This window comes from Sinocyclocheilus grahami, unplaced genomic scaffold (assembly GCF_001515645.1).
Source record: "Sinocyclocheilus grahami isolate Dianchi unplaced genomic scaffold, SAMN03320097.WGS_v1.1 scaffold1580.1, whole genome shotgun sequence".
Lineage (NCBI taxonomy): Eukaryota > Metazoa > Chordata > Actinopteri > Cypriniformes > Cyprinidae > Sinocyclocheilus > Sinocyclocheilus grahami.
The window spans coordinates 170,575-191,777 of NW_015506759.1; the positions used below are offsets into that span (position 1 = coordinate 170,575).

Consider the following 21,203-nt stretch of genomic DNA (forward strand, 5'->3'; position numbering starts at 1 on the left):
CCACATATTTATTAGTAAGATGTGTGTACAGAATGTGGTCTTTAAATATCACTGTCTCGGTGCATTCTTTATATGAGAGGAAAATGCTTAAATAAACACGTCGCGGTCACATTTTGATCTTATATGCATATCTGCACATAGTATATGCTTTACAATTTTGTCTTTATCACTGTCTTGGTACATTAAGCCACTTTAAGCATTTTAGAAAGTCCCCTGTTCAAATTCTGCTAATTCAGAAGCCTAGTGAGAGTGAGTCATGCTCGCAAAGGTTGTTAACTATTAAACCAACCAAATCAAAACTTTCAAAAACACACTGCACTGTGATTCTTTTATTGAGTGAGAGTCAGTGGGTTTAATCAGTGACATTAACAGATTTACTATTCGGCGTCTTCTCCGCGACCTCCTTCCTTGGTGTTTTTATACATAGAAAAGGCGAAAAAACATATAGCATTGTCCAGTTTTCTCTCAGAACGATGATCTGAGTTACTATTGCAATTATCGATGCAGTATGAATGACATACACCGGTGACATTTTTCACAATCACGACAAACAATCAAATACTGCCCTAAACTCAGTAGCGGAAAGGCAGCGCTATCCTGCAAGTATGGCGGATAAACAAAGCAGTTTCCCAGAACTCAACGCGGCGTTACGTCACATTCTCATTCCTAATTGCTCTTGTAAGAACCTCACACTTCAGGTCAGTAGGCAGTTAAGGAGCTCTTTGAACGGATGACTCTGGAAACAGCTCTGATAAACCTGAGAAAGAAAGAGTAGCACAATTAGAGCTCTTTTCCTTTGTTCAGACAAACAGATTTAAGCTGGAGTCACACATACTATTCTTGTTCAAGTGCAGGAGATCATTTCCATCACACAGTGATGACATTCTGCAATACAAAGACATCAGGAAACCAAACATTAAATAAGGTAAAATTACACTAAAATACAGAACAGCTCAATGTGCTTTAAAAACTGTGAACAATAAGAAAATGGAAGAAAACAGATAATGTGAAGTAGTGAACATTCACCTTAAATGCCCCCCAGGTCTCCATATTCCTCCTCATGTGAAATGCACAGACTTGGCAGTAAAATACCTAATCAGCATATCAAATGGCACTTAACACTTTTGTTAAAACAAAGCACAAAAACAAAAAACTTCAGCACATTCCAACAATTAAGACATTCAGTGGAAGTAAACAGCAAACACCAGCAAACAGCTTGTGCAGCAGCAGCAGCCAGTAACAATCATAATATAAAAACACATTACATAAACGCACATTTGGCATTGTGTAGCTGCTTCTCTCCACAGTGTCTTTCAGTGCAGTTCCTGAGATTCATAGTTTGATCAAGGACACAATGATGAAATTACATGGATAAACCTTTGCTGGATTTTAACCACCTTTCTAACCACAAATGTTTGTTAATCAAACAATCAAACATCAGCGTGGACTGTGAAATGTTCCATTTCTCAAAGGTTCCTGTTAAAAATGTCAGTTTAGAGTTGACAATGCTGGCAGAACAAAAGAGGCTTGCTGGTTAAATTAGGTGTAAAACACCAGCATTCAAAACTCAACATAATGGTGTTTCAACATAAATGTTCCTCTCTAGCTCAAGTTTTGAAAACATTCCCTGTTGGCTGTGATAGTGTCGTCAAGATGCCAGTGCTAAAATTGTGAACATTTGCACATATACATGAAGAGTGCTTGCATTTTTCAATGTGACTATTTGGCAAAAAAATGCCTTTCTTGAAAAGATTCTCATGTTCACAGCAAGCAATAAATTAATGTAAACAAAACATCTGATATGCCAAGATAACATTTACATGCAAACAAATATTCTGTTGGTAATCTGATTGATGGCTCAGTTGGATTGTCAAGCCTTCTTGTAAACACTAGAAAAAAGCAACATCATTTTGTGTATTGCCATTCTGATTAAGGGCCTCTAGTTCATGATTGTGCACCGCCCTGGTTCCTGTTTGAAAAATAATAATTAATAATAAAAAACAAAACTTAATTTTGTAAATTAGCATAAAAACACCTTAACATATTTAAAAGATTCTGTGTGCACAATAAATATTTTCATTTTGTAAAATCAGCTGTAATACTTGCCACTCTGTCTTGATCTGTGCCAACGGTAAATCCCAAAAACAACTGCAGCCACCAGCAGAACAACAACAATAGTAGCACATATTCCTCCTGCAGCAGCTGAAGACAGACCTGGAGCTGGAACAGCTGAAGACAGTCATTATAGAGATTGGCTAATAATCAACTTTACCAAAACTTTTGATATTGTATCATTTTGATATTGTATACTATTGATAAATGACAGCAACTAAAACAGTGACTCTCACAAAAAAACTGACTAGCATTCTTTTATTTTTAACAATACACTCAAACATTTTAAAATTCATAGTGTGACATAAAACTCATTGTGACGACTACCCGCCAGTTTGACAAGTATGTAAAGGTAACAGATGATCAAAGCTGGAATCATATACTGAGAAGATTTAAGCATTTCAAACTGTTTTGTAAAATTGCTCTGAATGACTAAATTATACTCACTAGTGATAGAAACAATGAATCTTCTACTGATGCTAAATCTGCTGCTGATGATCTGTAGTGTGTAATCTCCAGAGTCTGTGGTTCTGGTGTTTGTGATGGTCAGAGATCCAGTCTGATGATCCAGCTGCAGTCTGTCTCTGTATCTCTCTTTACTCTGATCATCTGTACAGGTTTTACTAGGATCTCCAGTGATTTCAGCTATAAGAATGTCTTTAAAATACCACATCATACAATCATTTGTTTTTTTTATTTTACCAGGATGTAAAGTGACAGATTCTCCCTCCTTCGCTGCCTTTGTTTCATTTCGTTCAGCAGCAGAAACACCTGAAACGCAAACCAACAGCTGACTGAAGGATATTTTTTTCGGGGGAAAGACACACAGCATAAAAACTGTGGATATGAAAACAATAAAACACACTCTCTTGACTTTAAGTCTAAAAAGCAACATCTATCCACATCTTGTACTATCAATCACATTTTACATCAAATCCTGTGCAGTTTGGATTCCTGGTGAACTAGTATAGGTGGATTTAAACAAATGATAACAGAAGGTGATCAGAGATGATGTAAGTGACTAACAACTAACCAATGGAAAATCTACAAATTCCACTTTAACAGTAAATGTGTTTTTGAATAAATTATCTATATGCTGTATGTGAATTAATATACAACAGAATAGGAAAAAAAACACATTAATGATGGGATTTAAATGCACAAGAGAAATGTACTTGCTTATTGACTCACCACGGATGGCAAAAATGAAGGTCTTGTCACTCTCGTTATTTATGCTAGTGATCTTGAGGTGATAAAGTCCAACATCTGTGTTTGTGGTGTTTGTGATGGTCAGAGATCCAGTCTGATGATCCAGCTTCAGTCTGTCTCTGAATCTCTCATCACACTGATCATCTGTACAGATCTTACTCTCATCTCCAGTGATTTCAGCGATGCGAGTGCTATTAAAATACCATCTAATTCTGCCTTGTTGGTTTGCTTTAACACTAGTTTGAAAACTGACTGAATCTCCCTCCATCACAAACACTAACACTCCATCTTTACCAACAGCAAAAAAACCTGAAAAAGAAATTAACAGATAATTATGAGCCAAAAAGTTTGTAGGTAGAGAAATCTGTCTGGATTCATAATATAACACATCCAAACAAACAGCAGAAGAACATCATTGATTTACACATTCACTCATCAGACAAAAATAGTGCCACGAATGATCTTATGAAACTAACTGAACATCATATAAACCACATCCTGTTTCAAATTTTACTCCCCCCACCCAATCTGTGCATTTACACAACTAAGCATTTGTATACTCAAATTCATAATGAATATTATCCATAAAGATGATCTCATGTGCCTTATAATCTTTAATCAAAGTAACTTTCCCTTCCTCTCATAGTGACATCTCTTTTCTGATGATGTTTTCTCATTGTCTGAAACCTCTACTGTCACCATGCTGAGAATAATTGGGAGTAAAATGCAGAGGCGGTGTAAACATTATGGTTACTGAACTAAAGCACAAAGTATACTTAATTTTTTTACATGATGCTAGCCTATGTACACGGTCGAATGCCTAGCCTTTCAAAGTATGAGGTGTGTCCAGAAAGTAATGAGAATGAAGTTCCTATTCTCAAGAGGGTGTCTGTGAAGGAAGAAGCTGGGGTTTGAAGGTCAATGGGGTGGGCTGCCAGGTATACGTTGGAAAACTGATCAGAGGCATTTCAGCCCTGTCAGAGTCAAGACATTCGTTTTTGTGACACCTTGTTCAAGTGCCTCAGTGGAACAGTGGAACGTGATAAAATTGTGTGTGAAATTGGGTAAAAGTGCATCAGAAACTTTGTTTCTGGAAAGCTTATGGAAAAGCGAGGAAAGCTTATGGAAAAGCTTATGGAGAAGCACTATCATCTGCATCACCACCACAACGCACCAAGTCACAGTGCTTTGGCTGTCAGAGTGTTATTGGCTGAAAAACACATCACGGTACTTCCCCATCCACCCTACAGCCACAACTTGGCTCCTTGCAACTTTTTCATATTCCCAAAGATGAATAATGGTTTGAAAGCACACCACTTTGGTAGTGTGGATAACGTCCAAAGAGCCACTACTCAGTCACTGAACGCCATCCCACTTGATGACTTCCAGGGATCCTATAAAAAAATGGAAAAATCGATGGGAGCGTTGTGCACACTCACAAGGTGCATACTTTGAAGGAGACCATGTTTAATTATACAATTTTTCAATAACATTTTTTTTTTTTAATATTCTCATTACTTTCTGGACACACCTTGTATACTCTATTTAGTGTGTGCGAAAACAGGCGGTTGACACATGCACTCTAAAAAGCTTAATTTTTGTCCAATGTCTGCTATTTTTCTCCAGATGTTATGACTGTTATAAACCAGATCCCTGCCATTCCTCCCACTCACCACCAGAGTGCTCCATCACCATTCTGACTGTTTCCAATCGGATTGCATTTCCCAAAATCCCCTGCCTCGGAACCAATTATGGAATCCTCCCATTGTCAATCAGGAGGACTATAAGGCCGTGTGTCCACCAAAGCATTTTTAGCCAGCTGAAAACGCAGCCTTTTTTCCATTGAGTTCCGTGGTTACTATGATACGGAATATCCGCTAAAGTAATGGCAGACATATCGCGAATGAAATGTTACTCCAAGCATAATTTTTTATAACAATGATATGGTAGACCGGCATTTTCATATGGTAAAGACATTAATCCTCGGAGACAAGCAATATTAACTTCTCGATTGTTATTTAGTCATAGTACAAGCAGGATGTGACGGTTTCTCGGTATTAGTCCCGCCCCCTCCTCCACTGTGATTGGTTAGCTGACCAAAAAGTGACAGTGATGAGCGCTGTGTTTTATCCAAAGTTGAACATTCTTCAACTCTCAGCACCAAGAAAAAAACACCGGAACACTCAGACCGAATAAGACGCTCAGCGCTCGGCACGCTCTGGTGTTTTAAAAAACGTGGCACTCCCACTAAGAACAATTGAAAAAATATGCCAGCCTTGGGAAAAAACTGTCCTATTCTTTTTGAGGGAGTAACGCAATATTGTAATGCATTACTTTTAAAAGTAACTTTCCCCAGCACTGCAGCTTTAAGATATGAATAGAAATATAATGGATCTGCTGCATACTTCTCCCATGACAAGATACATTTTTATGTTGTAACGACAGCAAAGAGTGCTTGGCTGTCAAAATTGTGTTCTGTATAGCAGAAATAACATTTTGAACACAAAGAAAACATTTTTTTTTACTTGAATAATGATCAATTATGTGCTCTTGACTCAGATGATGACTTAGTAACATATATGCCATTGCCAGATTTGTTCAGTGGTTGGTTCAAAGAGATGCAATGATACAGTAGCTTCTCTACAGCTACTGCTGTCATGATATTTGTAGATATAAACACATGAATAATGTGATTTCAACGTATAAGACTTGCTTTTAAACAAAATGACTCACCATAGATTGTAACATTGAAGATCTTTTCACTGAAGCCACTGCTGCTGATGACCTTCAGTTGATAAAGTCCAGAGTCTGTGGTTCTGGTGTTTGTGATGGTCAGAGATCCAGTCTGATGATCCAGCTTCAGTCTGTTTCTAAATCTCTCATCGCCATCTTTACACTGAACATCTGTACAGATTAAACCGAGATCTCCACTGATTTGAGCGATACGACTGTCTTTAAAATACCACCTAATCTTTTCTTGTTGGTTTGTTTCAACACCAGTGTGTAGAGTGACTGGATCGCCCTCCATTCCTGACACTGACTCACCAAACACGCCTGAAGAAGAAATGAACAGTTAATTATAAGTCAAATAAAATTACACCACAGGAAAATGCAGTGAAAATGTTTTTCTATAGATCATGAAGGTTGAGAGATCTGGCTGGATTTATCATGTAACACATGCATATAAACAGCAGAAGAACATCATTGATTTACACATTCACTCATCAGACAAACATACATGAGCCTCACGGACGTGGCTTGATGACCACCATACAAACCACATCCTGAATCACACAGTTCTGCTTAGTTTACATAACCCTTGCAAAATATTCACAATGTTAATTTTAACAAAGTAAGAGGGATTCCAAAAACTGCATGTTATTTTTGATTTAGTAGTGTCCCGAATAAGCTATTCCATGCAAGAGATGTTTACATACAGCCCACAAGACAAAACAACTTAATTTACAGAAATAAACCAGATGAGAGCCATCTTTTCACACTGGGGACGATTAAAGTACTCATACACAACTATTTAAAAAGGTGAAAACATTTACTGATGCTCATGAAATAAACAATGCATTAAGAGCCTTTTTGAATTTAATGATCAGGATAAATTACACTTATTTTGTGTGTTTCCGTCTAGAGCATAAGTGCATGTTTTCACTCTTTGTAATAGTTTGAGTCCCTCAAGTACCATAAGTGTGGACAAAATGGATCTCAAAATCAGTCACAATATAATCCTACTTATTTTGTCATACTTGAAAGGGTATGTAAACTTATGAGCTTATGTATTGTGTGTATTCATATTCAACTTTATAATGAATATTACTTATTAGGAATACTAAATAGCTGCACATTATGCATGAAATGTTTTTATTTAATACTAAAATTGTTGTACAATTTGTATAATTGTAACATACAAAAGTTCTTTGCAATCAAATATTGTTTTAAGTTCTGCTGATTAAATCTCACACATAACGTTTTCATTTAGTTTTATGAAAATTGACGGATTCATTACCATTTGTATAACCACAATTGTACTACACATACCATGGTTAAACTATGGTTAGTGTAGCAAAACCATGATTAATTTGTGGTTACAATGGTTAAATTATAATAACATGTTTTTTTATTATTATTGTAGTAAAGCCATGGTTAATTTTATGTATGGTCTTAATTAAGGGTAGTGTTAGGAGTATGGCGGAGGTTTGGAGATTAGTTAATCCTCACATCATCACACCACAGGAATGTAACGCTGGTAACACATTCTGTCGAGTTATTTCCGTAAAAACGTACAGCCTATAGCTTTACCACATTTCAGATTTCTGCATGTCTAACAGCTTCAGTTGTGACCCACAAAGCATGCTACGCATGTTTGGTACTGTTTTTTTTTACTGAAAACCTTACCTTTTAAACGCAAATTGAAATCGCCAAAACACCGAAAGAGAGATATAAAGCCTATGTCTTACCATGGTCGAGTAAACAACAGAGCAATAAGGGCGAAATATAGAGAAGCTCCATTTTCACCAGGTTTCCGAAAAAAAGCTTTTACTTTTTGTAAAGTGCTTTGCATTTGTTGTTTCTGTTTATTAAACAATATGGCCTTTCGGGAGTGAAAGTGAAAGTGCACTGCAGCGTGATGAGGTAAAAGCTAAATTGGGAGGCTCCCTGCACTACAGAGGAACGACGTAGAGACGTTTCTTCACGGTCTTTAATCTGCATTACATAAAAAAATTAAAAAAATCGTCTGTGTAAAGTGCTGTGTAAATGATGTTTGATGGTCTAAGTATATAACTGTTGTTCATAGCTAGTGTTCATCAATTTTTTTTGTTCTGAATGTTGAAGTTTTATATTTCTTAAATGAATATATGTACAGTATAATTTGGCATTTCATTATTATGGACATATTATCTGGATAAAAATGCTTGACCTGCTGAAAAAAAAAAATAGACACATCACAAAATTTGTAATGGTTTTACTGGTTATAATGGGACTTGTATTGGTTTTAATGGAATCTGTAATGGACCCTGTTGGTCTCTACTGGTAATTGGTCACGGTCTATTGGTGGCTTGTTAAAACCAATAAATCCTAATAGAATATGTCTCAAAACACACTGCAGGAAACCATTTTTTAATGGTTTTAATGGTTAAAAGTTGATGGTTTGTAATGTTTGTAAAGGTATTTGTAGTGGAAACCATTAGAATTTTCTCTGATGTTTCTATTGTTTTTTTTTTTCAGCAGCTTTCACAGACACAAACAAAAGTAACCACAAAAGACCACTGCTTAACTTAGTTTGTTATTAGTTAGTCAGTAATATTGTGTTAAATTTAAATAATGGCTGTAACATTTAGTGTGTAGTGTGATTTTGGCCAATTGATTTTTGGTGATTTTTATCTCGGTTGTTCAGGGAGACAGAGCTTAAGAAGAGAGGAAGACAAGCATCTAGTAAAGCCTCTAGTACTAAGCGCTTGTAAAACTCTCTCTGTGTATAAGATGCAATTAGCAACCTTCTTCATTGACATTATAGAAATATTCTTCTTGAAAAAAAAAGTGTCTGGTATACACTCAAAACCATAACGTCAATGCTGTAGACGGACTAAACCCAAGCACAAAAACATATCTGAAACACTTTTAAATCACCAGCATAACATCACAATAAACACTAAAAAGTATTTACCTTTACTGAAAAGCACATGAAATAACTAATTTCAACATTTGTTAGCCTATAACACAGTATCAAGCAAAGCATGCTGGAACTAGATTCACAGTTAGTTATGCCAACTGTGAAAATTCATGTAAAATATTAAGCTTTTATTTAATGTGATGCTCATTTTAACAAAGCAACAACAAATCGTCTCAGGTTACGTATGTAACCCTGGTTCCTCGAGGGAACGAGACGCTGCGTCGGAAAACGATAGGGGAATGCCTTCTGTGACCATGCTCTGAATCACATATGAAATCAGTCCAATAGCTTAGCAGGACGTCACGGGCGGGTGACGTCATGACCAGGAAGGTATAAAAGCATGTGCGGCGGAGCCAGCGTCAGCTTCAGAAATGAGGCAAGCGCTGGCAGGGATGCCGGAAGTTTGGCACCGAGACGCAGCATCTCGTTTCCTCGAGGAACCAGGGTTACATACGTAACCTGAGACGTTCCTCTTCAGGAACTCGAGCTGCATCGGAAAACGCTAGGGGAAGGAGAATGCCCACGCCGCCAGACTTCCAAATCTCTGCCTAGTGTGGAAGACTGCACAGCTAGGGCGAGAGAACAGAAGAGCCCAGAGTGGCTAAAGTAGGCGGGGCCTGCCATCCCGAAGGCCAACTTCTGGAGGCCTGAGACCCAACTCGGCCCGGCCAGAACGGGGATACTAACAACAGACGGGCCCCGTCCCAGCGCACTCTCTCCAGAACTCCCGGGAGCAGAAAAATCAGAGGAAAGGCGTACAGACGAAGCCTCGCCCACATCTGTACCATGGCATCCAGCCCCAGTGGAGCTGGATGAGTCAGAGAGAACCAGAGGGGACAGTGTGATATCATATGAGTCGCAACAGGTCCACCTGAGCCTGGCCAAACACTCTCCATATCTGCTTTTCCAGACAATTGATATGCCACGTCAGATGGCGACCACTCCACAGACCGCGGGGCAGGGTGGCCACTCATGACTGCACCCGAACTGGTGAGGGATGCATCCGTTGCTAGCGTACGTGGCGACAAGGAGCTCCCAGCACCGGGCCCTTAGACAAGAACCAAAGTTTTTCTCCACATGTCTAAGGCACGTAGGCACCTCCACATGACCTTGAGCATGCAAAGCGGGTTTCCCCTCGGCGATAACCCCTTGTTCTTGTGCCACCACTGTAGGGGTCTCATGTACAGCAGGCCAAGAGTTATCACGTTGAACGCAGCTGTCATCAGCCCAAGCAGTCTGGAACTGCTTGACAGTGAGTGACCGGCCTTCTCTTACTCTTGCGACTGAGGTGAGGATCGACTCAATCCGAGCAGGAGACATACGTGCCTGCAACCTGGTCGAATCCCGCACCACGCCCAGATAAGTTGTTCTCTGTACTGGAGAAAGCACACTTTTCTTGGCGTTAAGTCTTAACCCCAGCTCTTTCGTGTGAGCGAGAACGTCATCTCAATGTCGAACCGCCATCCGCTCTGACTGAGCTAATATCAACCAATCGTTGATGTGGTTGAGTCGTGAAAGTGTGGGGTGAGAGTGCAAGGCCAAAGGAAGAAACCAGTATTGGTAGGCTTTTGCCCTCAAAAGCAAACCTCAGGAACTTCCTATGATGAGGAAGCATGGAGATATGTGCATCTTTTAGATTGATCGTGACACATCAGTCTTTGGATTTGGTCTGAGACACGAGCTGTTTGAGTACGAGTGTGTTGAATTTCAGTCGCATGACTGAGCGGTTCAATAGGCGCAGATCTAAAATAGGATGCAACCCCCTATCCTTCTTCGGAACAATGAAGAACCGGCTGTAGAACCCGGAGTCTGTCTCGTGTGGAGGGACCACCTCGATGGCCTCCTTCTTTAAGAGAGTAACTACTTCTTGTTCTAATACCAGAGCCTGCTCGGGACCCACTGCTTCCTAATCACCACACGGGACACCGGATCTGGTGATTAGGAAGCAGATCCATACGCGAAACCCACGAGCACAGCCGCCACTCCGCCTCGGCGAAAGCAGGGCCGGCACCGTGAGGAACGCTAGTGAAGGCTCCCTCCTCAAAGAGAGCCCTCTGAGAGCGAAGCAAGGCAGCAACAACTGTGCTTCGCTCCCAAGCAAACCACGAACAGGCTGTGTGTACCCCCACTCGTGATATAACGTGGGCAGGGAGGAACACACAACCTATAACGTGGCTTGCTCTCACCCTTGAAATGCTTTGTCTTTGCATGAGCTTAGACATAGCTGGCGCTTATAGACTTTTCACAATTGACAGACAACAATAAATATGACTGACACACACAGAGCGCTTCGCTGAATGACAGAAAGCTGACGTTGGCTCCGCCGCACGTGCTTTTATAGCTTCCTGGTCATGACGTCACCCGCCCGTGACGTCCCGCTCAGCTATTGGACTGATTTCACATGTGATTCAGCGCGTGGTCACAGGAGGCGTTCCCCTAGCGTTTTCCGACGCAGCTCGAGTTCCTGAAGAGGAACTTATTTTCAGTGTATTTAATGTTGTGTTTAGCTGTCAATCTGTGTAGTTTATCAATGATGTATGATGGGTAAGAATCCAGTTTGACCTCTTACCAATGACTCTTCTTTGACTGTTTTTTGTTTTGATGGACTGATTCAGTACTTCATTTCACTGCAAATCAGTTCTATGTAGAGAGGAAGTCAGACTGTGAGGTTCATAACAGCAAGCCCTTCACCTACAAGCTAAACACACATCAAACAAATGTCCACATACAAGACATTTGTCCACCCGGCAGATCAAACCACGTTTCTGAAGAAAACCGACCACAGTAGGTTTCAGTTTGACTCAGAAGATGAGCTGCTTGTGTCACACCTCAGTAAGACTGGCAATGAGAGACTGCAAATTGATTTAACTTTTTTTCTGTTTTGTTCTTCCATACATACACTCATCGATATATAGATAATTCAAATAAATTATCATAAAAAGTGAATTTCTACATTTTAATTATACAAGATTCACACAATGTTCTTCTACATTTACATATTTAATTAACATTACATAACATCAGACAACTATATTATTAATGTTAAAGGATATGAAAAGAAAAAAAATCCACTATTTAAATAGTTAAAGTCTTAATAAGAGCCAGAAGAAGATTTTTTATGTAACTAAATAACATACGTTCAGATCATGAGAACTAGGAGGGTCAAACTCTGTCGTGGGAGGATTCACACCAGTCTGACTGTTATCAGCAGATAGACTTCTTAGTTCAGACTTTTCACTGAACAACTGAAGAAAATGTTTCACATGTTTATTTTGTTCTCTTTGTGCTGGTGGAGTCTGACTGGTAAGTTATACAAGCATTTTTTCTAGCTTAATCATTTAGAACAGCGTAACAAGCTACTGTTAGTTTTAATTTGCTGTCAGATAGATCAAAGCAAGATAATATATTAAGATCTACTTTGGATTGTGATTTACAGGTCTGAAAACATCAAAGAAATTGATGCATTTACAAGCCAGGAAGAGTAAAGGCACATTTATATGGTGAATAAACTTAGTAGGCTCAGAAAGTGAGGTGCTTTTCACATTTTTTTTTATATATATAGTAATTTCAAGGATTGTTACTGGACATAGAAACACAAATAGCCATCTCAAATAAAGAAAAAAGAAAAAAAAGAAAAATTATTCTGGAGTAACTTTTTGATTATTCAAAAAGCAAATAATGTTTAATTTCAAACTACAGCTGCTTTCAGTAAACCAACAAAAGTCTTAATCTGTTCTTGTATGTTCTTCAGGTATGTTTGGTGCTGAAACAAATAAAATACAGTCAGTGTCAGTGATGGAGGGAGATTCTGTCACTTTACAGACTGGTGTAACTAAAATACAATACGACGATGACATACTGTGGAAATTTGGCGCTGAAAAGTCTCTCATATTTAAAATCAGCAATGAGAAACGAATTTTCTCAACATTTGATGTTACTGATGAGAGATTCAGAGACAGACTGAAGCTGGATCATCAAACTGGATCTCTGACTCTCAAGAACATCTCATCTGAACACGCTGGACTCTATGAACTAGAGATAAATGGAGCAAAACTGACATCAAAAACATTTAGTGTTTCTGTCTATGGTAGGTAGAGATCTTGTCCATCACATATATATATAGAAGATAAACTCAATTAACATTTGTGACAATGTTGATTAACACAAAATAATTAGTCGGGGCAAATACGTTGTACAATTATATACAATTTTACTCAAAACAGGTTTACTGTAGCTACTGTTGAAACAGTTTGTATTTTAACATTTACGAATCACCCCCTATTCAGTGCCTCACTGTAACCCAGATTTTTGCTTTTCTGCAGGACAAATGGAAATACATTTTGTGGTAATCAACATTATGCCTAAAATATAACACTCACAGACCGTCAACACACTACACCGAAAATAAAACAGATTTTTAGATTTAGATTTTTTTTTTCTTCACTCATGTTTTTCAGCTCATCTGCCCACTCCTAACATTACCAGAGATTGCTCTTCTTCATCATCATCATATTGTTCATTGGTGTGTTCAGTGGTGAATGTGAGTCATGTGACTCTCTCCTGGTACAAAGGAAACAGTTTATTGTCCAGCATCAGTGTGTCTGATCTCAGCATCAGTCTGATTTTTAGATTTAGAATTTTTTTTTCTTCGCTCATATTTTTCAGCTCATCTGCCCACTCCTAACATTACCAGAGATTGCTCTTCATCATCATCATCATCATCATATTGTTCATTGGTGTGTTCAGTGGTGAATGTGGGTCATGTGACTCTCTCCTGGTACAAAGGAAACAGTTTATTGTCCAGCATCAGTGTGTCTGATCTCAGCATCAGTCTCTCTCTACCTCTGGAGGTGGAATATCAGGAGAAAAACAGCTACAGCTGTGTGCTCAACAATCCCATCAGCAACCAGACTCAACACCTCAACATTACTGAACTCTGTCAGCCATGCCCAGGTATGTTGGTGTTGATATTAATGTGATTAAGAGTATCTCTTAGTTATACAGTGATGATATTTCAGTGTTTCTTGTAGATCAGACAGATTTACTGACACTAATGTTTCACTTTGTCAATTACAGATCAGGGCTTACCTTTATTTTACATAGTGCTGATTCCTTCTGCTGCTGGATCTCTGTTAATTGTAGTTTCAGTCGTGATCTGCTGCATCTGCAGGAAATGTAGAAAAACAGGTAAGGAGAACAAGCTGCATGAATATTTATCTTTAAGACACAAATTTTGATACAACTGTCATTTTAACATGTCTGTATTATTGTTAATGCAGCCCAGACCCAAGAGGAAGACAGAACTGATTCAGCTTTGTGTAAACCAACAACACGAAAAACGGTAAGATCATTCATGACTGTGTTGCAAAAAGATGTGTTGCAGTCAATCTGATTGAAGTTTGCAGCATCAGATGATCAGTGAACAGACGTGGGTGGACTATTGGCCTGACCGTTACCTGCAGTAGAAAGCACATCAAAAGGACAGTTTAAGAAAGTTTTTTTTCGTGCTATCTACACTAAGCCTGTGTACTTTGTTCCTCAGTGTAAGTTTTTCCATGTTGCAGTTTTTCCATTATAATCAGTGAAGTTGTGTAATTGCCTCATTATGCATCTTTAGTTTATGGACAGTCCGTTTATAAATTTTGACCTGCTGCTGTCTGACGGTAAGGTGATTTTATTGAACATATCATAAATTAGGTGTTATGTATTGTATCCTACATGTAAATCCACTACAAAGACAGCTCCTGATGTATCTGTGGCCTACTCATTTAAATCGCGGTTTGTTTAAAAAAATATCTAAACAGTTCTATCTATAAATACATTGGTTTTTTATCCTGAAATATCCCTTACAAAGTCTGTTTTAGATTTGCATTGTAAAGAAAGTAGAACACAAAGCTGTTAACCTGTGCTTTGACAACGAGCTGCAGCTGCTCTGCGGTTCATGATCATCTGAGGTGAAATGCAGCTTTAGCAGTCATTGGTTGATTTGTAGACGTGCTGCAAGCAAGTATCTTTGCTGTTGCTTTTGTGTGAAAGAAAATAATTCAAAGCCATTTTGCTGTTGTAAGAAACCTTCAGAATTTGTGATGAAGATTTTTGATGTCATATCCTTATGCTGGTCCATGTTAGCATATGTTGTTGCACATTAAAAATCATCTTAATGTACAAGATCAACAAAAATTGATGGAAAAATTGTGTTCTTCTGAGGATTTTACAAGTAGTCCTACTTAAGTCAATTATAAAGTAGTTCTGTTACATCAGCAAGGTTCCTGATTGATTGATTGATTTTGTGTTTCCTTACAGAAATCAAAGACTGACGCTGTGTATGAAAATGTCCCCAAAAAGCGATGATCAAATACTGTATCTACTGGATTTTTTCTGTTAGATCTCATACTGGATAATACCTCACCTTTTCATTCACATTCATTCTCTTCCACGATGTCACTGTTTTGTCTGTATCATATCTTTGGTGTTACTGTAATGTCTAAAATGTTATTTTAAAGGGGTCATATGATGCGATTTCAATTTTTCCTTTCTCTTTGGATTGTTACAAGCTCTTGGTGCATAAAGAAGATCTGTAAAGTTGCAAAGACTAAAGTCTCAAATCCAAAGAGATATTCTTTATAAAAGTGAAGAGTCAACCTTCGGCTCGTTCTAACACGCCCCCACATGTCTACATCACTATGTGAAAACATTAGCATAATGCCGCCGAAATGTGCACGCAAAGAAAGAAGGCTTGGTTACAGGAACCGCAGTAGTGTTGATGCAGCCATGTCAGTGAGACGCTGTGTGTTTCAGTGCGAAAACAAAAGCACTTTATTTGGCCTTCTGGAAGGAGATGCAATTAGGAATCATTGGTTAAGATTTATTTACAACAGAACAGCACAACCCAGATGTTTGAATTTGTGCAACGCATTTTATGGATGACAGTTTTTTGAACCTAGAAGAGTACAAGGCTGGCTGTGCACAAAGGCTACACACCTTCTGTCATTTACCTGTCATTTACTGTTCCTGTTTTATTCTTTTTACAAAATATAATGGAATATCGAGTGCACTGTATAGTATCACACACGGTTTGTTCTGTTGTTAGCAAAAGTAGCACAAGCGCATCATCCTCCTCCTGGTGGCCAATGCAGAAAATCACATCTCTAATAAAAGCACTACTCTTACCGATAGGGTGCGCTATAAATACATACTGAATGCACAAAATAAAGATAGGTCTGCTTGATCATCGTCCTGCCTCCTGGCGCCTGTTTGAACAATAACCAACTCAAATAAACATAGATTACAGTGTCTAAAAATGGCATAGCCAAGTAAAAACAGACCATGTACCCAGTACTGCTGTCATTTTATGGGAATGACAACTGCACTGTACAACTGAATGAGCTTTTGAAATTTGCAGGTGACAGCCACATTTGTATAGAAACTTAATGTATTACTTTTGCTTTTTTTGTAACATTTACAGTTTGACTCGTCCATTACTATGTGAAATATATCAGTGTCTGGTTGATGCATTTAACGGACTCACTCACACATGGCCCATTTTAAAGATAGCAGCTTTCAGTTTGACTCAGAAGATGAACCTCAGTAAAAGCGAAAGTGTGCGAGGGCAGACAGTTTTAACTTTATACTTTTGATTTTTCCATTCACTAACATTAAGAACTGTATAATATACACAACCATTTAAAAATCACAAGACTTTTGTTCAATTTGACCATGAAATGTAGTTTATCCACAGTTCACACAATATCCTTATACGTTTAGCCATTTAACACAGTCAAGCAACTACCTTACAAAAAGTAGGCTTATGTTAAATGATAAAAATATTTTCACCCATTAAGAACAGCTAAACTCCTAAGGGCCAGATAACATTATATAATATGCATATGCAGAGTGTGAACGAGGAGGGTCCAACACTGTAGTGGGAGGATTCACAAATAGCTTGAGTGTTTTTAGAGGATAGTATTCTTAGATCAGTCACTGAACCACTGAAGAAAATGTTTCACATATTTGCTTTGTTCTGTTTGTGCTGGTGCTGTCAGATTGGTAAGTTATAAAAACAATGTTATGGTTTCAGTTTTTTGAGCTGCAGCTTTTGTTAAGAATTAGACTATTTTCATCTGCTACTGTCTGTACCAAATAAATCATCATTATTATTAGATCTACTTACATTTTTTGGAATTTTACAATGACATTATGCTGATTTAAGTGTCTCATTTACTACATATTAAAAATATTCAGCACAATTAAACTGTGTAAGTTTACACATTGATTTTGCTCCACTGCAGATAACTTTAAAACAATTTAAAAATCAAGGGGTAAGACAAACCTATTTTTCATACAGTACGAGACGTACCTTTCATTTTGTCCCTCTGCTGCTGTTGTAATGTTTTTTTAGTTCATCTGTAAATTATAATAACAGCTTATTTCAGGATTTGTTAACCATCAGGAACTTTACAAACCCATTTATGTTCATCAGGTGCGTTTGGTGCAGAAACAAATGAAATACAGTCAGTGTCAGTGATGGAGGGAGATTCTGTCACTTTAAAAACTAATGTTACTGAATTACATGAAGACGATGAAATAGCATGGAAATATGGAGCTGAAAAGTCTCTTATAGGTGAAATCAGCGATGAGAAACAAATCTTCTCAACATTTGATGTTCCTGATGGGAGATTCAGAGACAGACTGAAGCTGGATGATAAGACTGGATCTCTGACAATCACAAACATCACATCTGAACATGCTGGACTCTATGAACAACAGATAAGGGGAGCGAAACTGTCATCAAAAATATTCAGTGTTGCTGTTTATGGTGAGTAGAGAACATTTGTCCTGCCATTCACATATTCTTGTTTTATAGCTCAATGTGACAGATTGTATAAAAACACACTAAACCATAAAAAAAATAAAAATGAAATGGTTTATTTTTATCCGTATTTCTGTTTATATTCTTATGTATTCAGCTCATCTGCCTGTACCTGTCATAAGAAGAGACTGTTCTTCGTCCTCCTCCTCCTCATCGTCATCATATTGTTCATTTGTGTGTTCAGTGGTGAATGTGAGTCATGTGACTCTCTCCTGGTACAAAGGAAACAGTTTATTGTCCAGCATCAGTGTGTCTGATCTCAGCATCAGTCTCTCTCTACCTCTGGAGGTGGAATATCAGGATAAAAACAGCTACAGCTGTGTGCTCAACAATCCCATCAGCAACCAGACTCAACATCTGGACATCAGTCAACTCTGTTACTCGTGTACAGGTATGGTAATGGTGATATTATGAATGAATAGTTTATTAATTGAGCTGACCTCTGTCTATTGTTGTGGATCAGACTCAATAACTTACATCAATGTATATGACAGTGTTGGTCTCTGTTGTTGCTGCTGGATCTCCGTTGATTGTCGCTGGATTTGGGATCTTCTGCATCTGCTGAAAATTTAGAAAAACTGGTCAAGAAGGCAAATGAAACCTACTGATTTTAATCAATTGATAACTCATTATAATTCAATATAATTCATGAATGTAACACCATTCAGTTTCTAAATAATGTGTGTGGTTAGTGGTTTTTGCAATGATCTGCCCTGGGCAGCTCTCTTTATTCATGTCACGTGCAAAAACTGATTCTGTTTTTACCATTTTACTCTGCTAGCGGGAAAAAGTTATAATGTCACACATATGTTAATGCAATTTTAAAATTGCTTTATTAAATATATCTAATTAATTGTGTGCATTAATGATCCAACTTTGACAGCCCTAAAATAACCTACTGTAAAAAACGATCTAGTTGAGATTTGCCCATTATTTATCCATCTATTTGAGTTATAATCCATTACTGTTGTTCAAACAGTTCAGATTTGTGAAGATGAGATCACTCGTGTCGTTATGATACATGAGCCAACGTTCTAAGAAAGAAATGCACATAAATTGGAAAGATCATGTTGTGTGTCTCTGTATCGTTTCAGCAGTGTGTCAGATGTATGTCAGTGTGCGCTTGTGTTTTTGTCTGTATAATGATCTGGTTACATAACATATCACATAGTAATATAAAAGACTAACAGCTATTTACTTTCTTCAGTGTAGCTCCAGAAGAAGCCATTTTACTGTTAAATGTGTATCGCTGACATTCAAGTCTAGTTGATTTATTTATTATTATTTTTTTTTTATTATTGTGGCTTTAAGAGTCTATCTGTAAATAAAAGGAGTCAGATTAATTTACTTTCATATTTTGAACTGGAATGCATTTGTAAAGCAACTGAGACACTAAAACACTAGAATATTATAACAACTGAATAAAAATGTTTTAAAGGTGTCGCAGACAGCAGGGAAAATGAATAAAATACAACTAACCATAAAATTGTTTAAAAGAAATGACAATAAATAAACTTTTAAAGGGAGAAAGAAACTGTATCAAACTACTCTATGGCATAAATTCATTCAGGAAATTATTCACTTCATGCTAATATTAATATATTATTGGCCATATTTATGTTATGTCTGCATTTTCAGTTTTCCTATACATCTTTATTATTCATATTTATTGTTACCACATTTCATTATTTAATTTTCCCAAACCATTGATATTTGTTGTTCTTTATTTTAAATGATTTATTATATATTATTATATTATATTATACAACCTTTTTTCCAGGAAGTTGAAGAGGAGGATGAAGTAGAAGAGTATGTGCCTGCCAGCATGAGAAGATGATCAAACTTTAATCTTTTTTAAGTATGTTTTAATGTGATCATTTTTAATAGGAAACTCTTGTGACAAACTTATAGTTTGAGACTATTGTATTAGTATTAAGATTTATATTCACGGAACCTTCATACATTGATACGCAGTGCAAGTTTCAGTTTCAGCATTAGCAGAGTTAGCAGAAGACCTATTCTTGTCGATATCACATCCTATTTTTATAAAGATCCTTTTTCTTTGTCTGACAATGCCTTAGAATCATTTTAAGAATACATTCAATATATTACTCACTGTTGTAAAATCTATGGTATTATGCAAATGTGTGGTTAATAATAATTGTAATATTAAAAGTCGGCTAACTAACTAAAAGGAGAAACACTGCTATCAGAATTAATTTCTTCAGTAGCATAACAACACTGATGTCCAAAGGTAAAACACAAAAACAAATACACCAAAATTCAATAGAAACGCAGTTTTCAACATCTTAAACCATTTTTACTCACTTTCATTTATACTGCATTTTGCTGTTGCTGGTGGAACAACTCCTGAGCAGTAATGCAGAGTTCACACTTCACGATTTTTAAAGTCGTCGGATCACTATCTGGGGTAGCATTCAGTTGCTGCTGTGTTCACATTGCACGATGGATCGGCGACAGGAGGTTATGCCAAGTTCACACTCCACGCTTTTAGCCCCTATTTTCACATTTGCCGACAGGATTTGCGAAATCGACGACAAATGTTCACAGTTGTTGTTGAATGTAATAATGAACATAGCACTATAAATGAACAGTTATTAATGTACAAAGAGCTATTTTTCGCCACTCAATGGTGTAGTTAAATCTAACAGCAGGAGTTGTTTTAATAGAAAGTGTTTTTTCTTACAGCGTAGAGCGCCATCTGGTGTTCAAAATAAAATATAACATCTTCAACAATAATATTAAAGGGGTCATCGGATGCAAAATTCACTTTTACATGTAGTTCGAACATAAATGTTGGCAGTGTTTGCACACATCCACCCTATAATGATAAAAATCCACCCAGTGTTTTTTTTTATTTTTTATCTCTATAAATAAAATCCCCTTTGTCAAATCAAGCCATTATCAGATTCTTGGCTGTGTGATGTCACACAGACCCAGGCCCCTCCCACGACTGTTGATTGACACTGGTGTTTTACCTGAGACCCGCCTTGAGTGAGCTGTGAACAGTCATCCATTGTTTCACTGCTGGAGCAGAAGTAGACAAGAATGTCTCCTAAGCACAGTGCCGATCGTAGATTTCTGAGGGCCCTACGCAAAACTGTGTCGGTGGGGCGGGGGTTGGGTTTGGGGTGGTGGAGTGGGGTATGAGTGATTATGAACAAATGAATGAAACGCATTTGTCCGTGTTTCACTCCGTCTCGAATCGCGCTCCCGGAAAGCACTTGAGAAACAGCGTCCCTTCCCTCAGTACGTTTTCAACTAGTTTTTTTTAGTCTCGAGCAAGACTGTACGACATTCACATTACAT

General features: G+C 37.7%; 4 protein-coding genes across 4 annotated transcripts in view; 2 read left to right on the forward strand and 2 right to left on the reverse strand.

Moving 5' to 3' along the window:
- Positions 1-884, reverse strand: part of LOC107571329 (uncharacterized) — a 15,042-nt gene extending 14,158 nt beyond the window's left edge. The window contains exon 1 of the mRNA XM_016257645.1: positions 836-884. Within this exon, the coding sequence (XP_016113131.1) occupies positions 836-884 (49 nt within the window). The remainder of the gene's footprint in view (positions 1-835) is intronic.
- Positions 885-2,089: 1,205 nt separating this feature from the next.
- LOC107571330 (uncharacterized) lies at positions 2,090-7,914 on the reverse strand. The gene is made up of 4 exons (XM_016257646.1): positions 7,791-7,914; positions 6,055-6,375; positions 2,560-2,883; positions 2,090-2,229 (listed from the first exon to the last, which is right to left on the reverse strand). The coding sequence occupies exons 1-4, from the start codon at positions 7,840-7,842 to the stop codon at positions 2,090-2,092; spliced, it is 837 nt and encodes a 278-aa protein (XP_016113132.1). The 5' UTR covers positions 7,843-7,914.
- A 4,344-nt stretch (positions 7,915-12,258) lies between these two features.
- LOC107571331 (SLAM family member 5-like) lies at positions 12,259-14,469 on the forward strand. Its single transcript, XM_016257647.1, has 6 exons — positions 12,259-12,307; positions 12,756-13,091; positions 13,670-13,957; positions 14,081-14,191; positions 14,284-14,345; positions 14,410-14,469. Exons 1-6 carry the CDS (start codon positions 12,259-12,261, stop codon positions 14,467-14,469), a joined length of 906 nt encoding a protein of 301 aa, XP_016113133.1.
- Positions 14,470-16,330: 1,861 nt separating this feature from the next.
- On the forward strand, positions 16,331-18,264 carry LOC107571332 (SLAM family member 5-like; the record flags this gene model as incomplete). Its single annotated transcript, XM_016257648.1, has 3 exons — positions 16,331-16,406; positions 17,484-17,819; positions 17,971-18,264. Coding segments are annotated over exons 1-3 (706 nt in total), but the record flags the coding sequence as incomplete, so codon positions are not given.
- Between the last annotated feature and the right edge of the window lie 2,939 nt (positions 18,265-21,203).

Bases quoted from the DNA above. Each gene is read 5' to 3' on its own strand.
- LOC107571330 (XM_016257646.1), bottom strand. From the start codon at position 7,842: ATGGAGCTTCTCTATATTTCGCCCTTATTGCTCTGTTGTTTACTCGAC. The intron at 2,884-6,054 runs GTGAGTCATTTT...TTTGCGTTTCAG, and splicing joins CTTCAATGTTACAATCTATG to GTGTTTCTGCTGCTGAACGA. The intron at 2,230-2,559 runs GTGAGTATAATT...GACTGTCTTCAG, and splicing joins ATTCATTGTTTCTATCACTA to CTGTTCCAGCTCCAGGTCTG.
- LOC107571331 (XM_016257647.1), top strand. From the start codon at position 12,259: ATGTTTCACATGTTTATTTTGTTCTCTTTGTGCTGGTGGAGTCTGACT. The intron at 13,092-13,669 runs GTAGGTAGAGAT...CATATTTTTCAG, and splicing joins ATTTAGTGTTTCTGTCTATG to CTCATCTGCCCACTCCTAAC. The intron at 14,192-14,283 runs GTAAGGAGAACA...TTGTTAATGCAG, and splicing joins CAGGAAATGTAGAAAAACAG to CCCAGACCCAAGAGGAAGAC.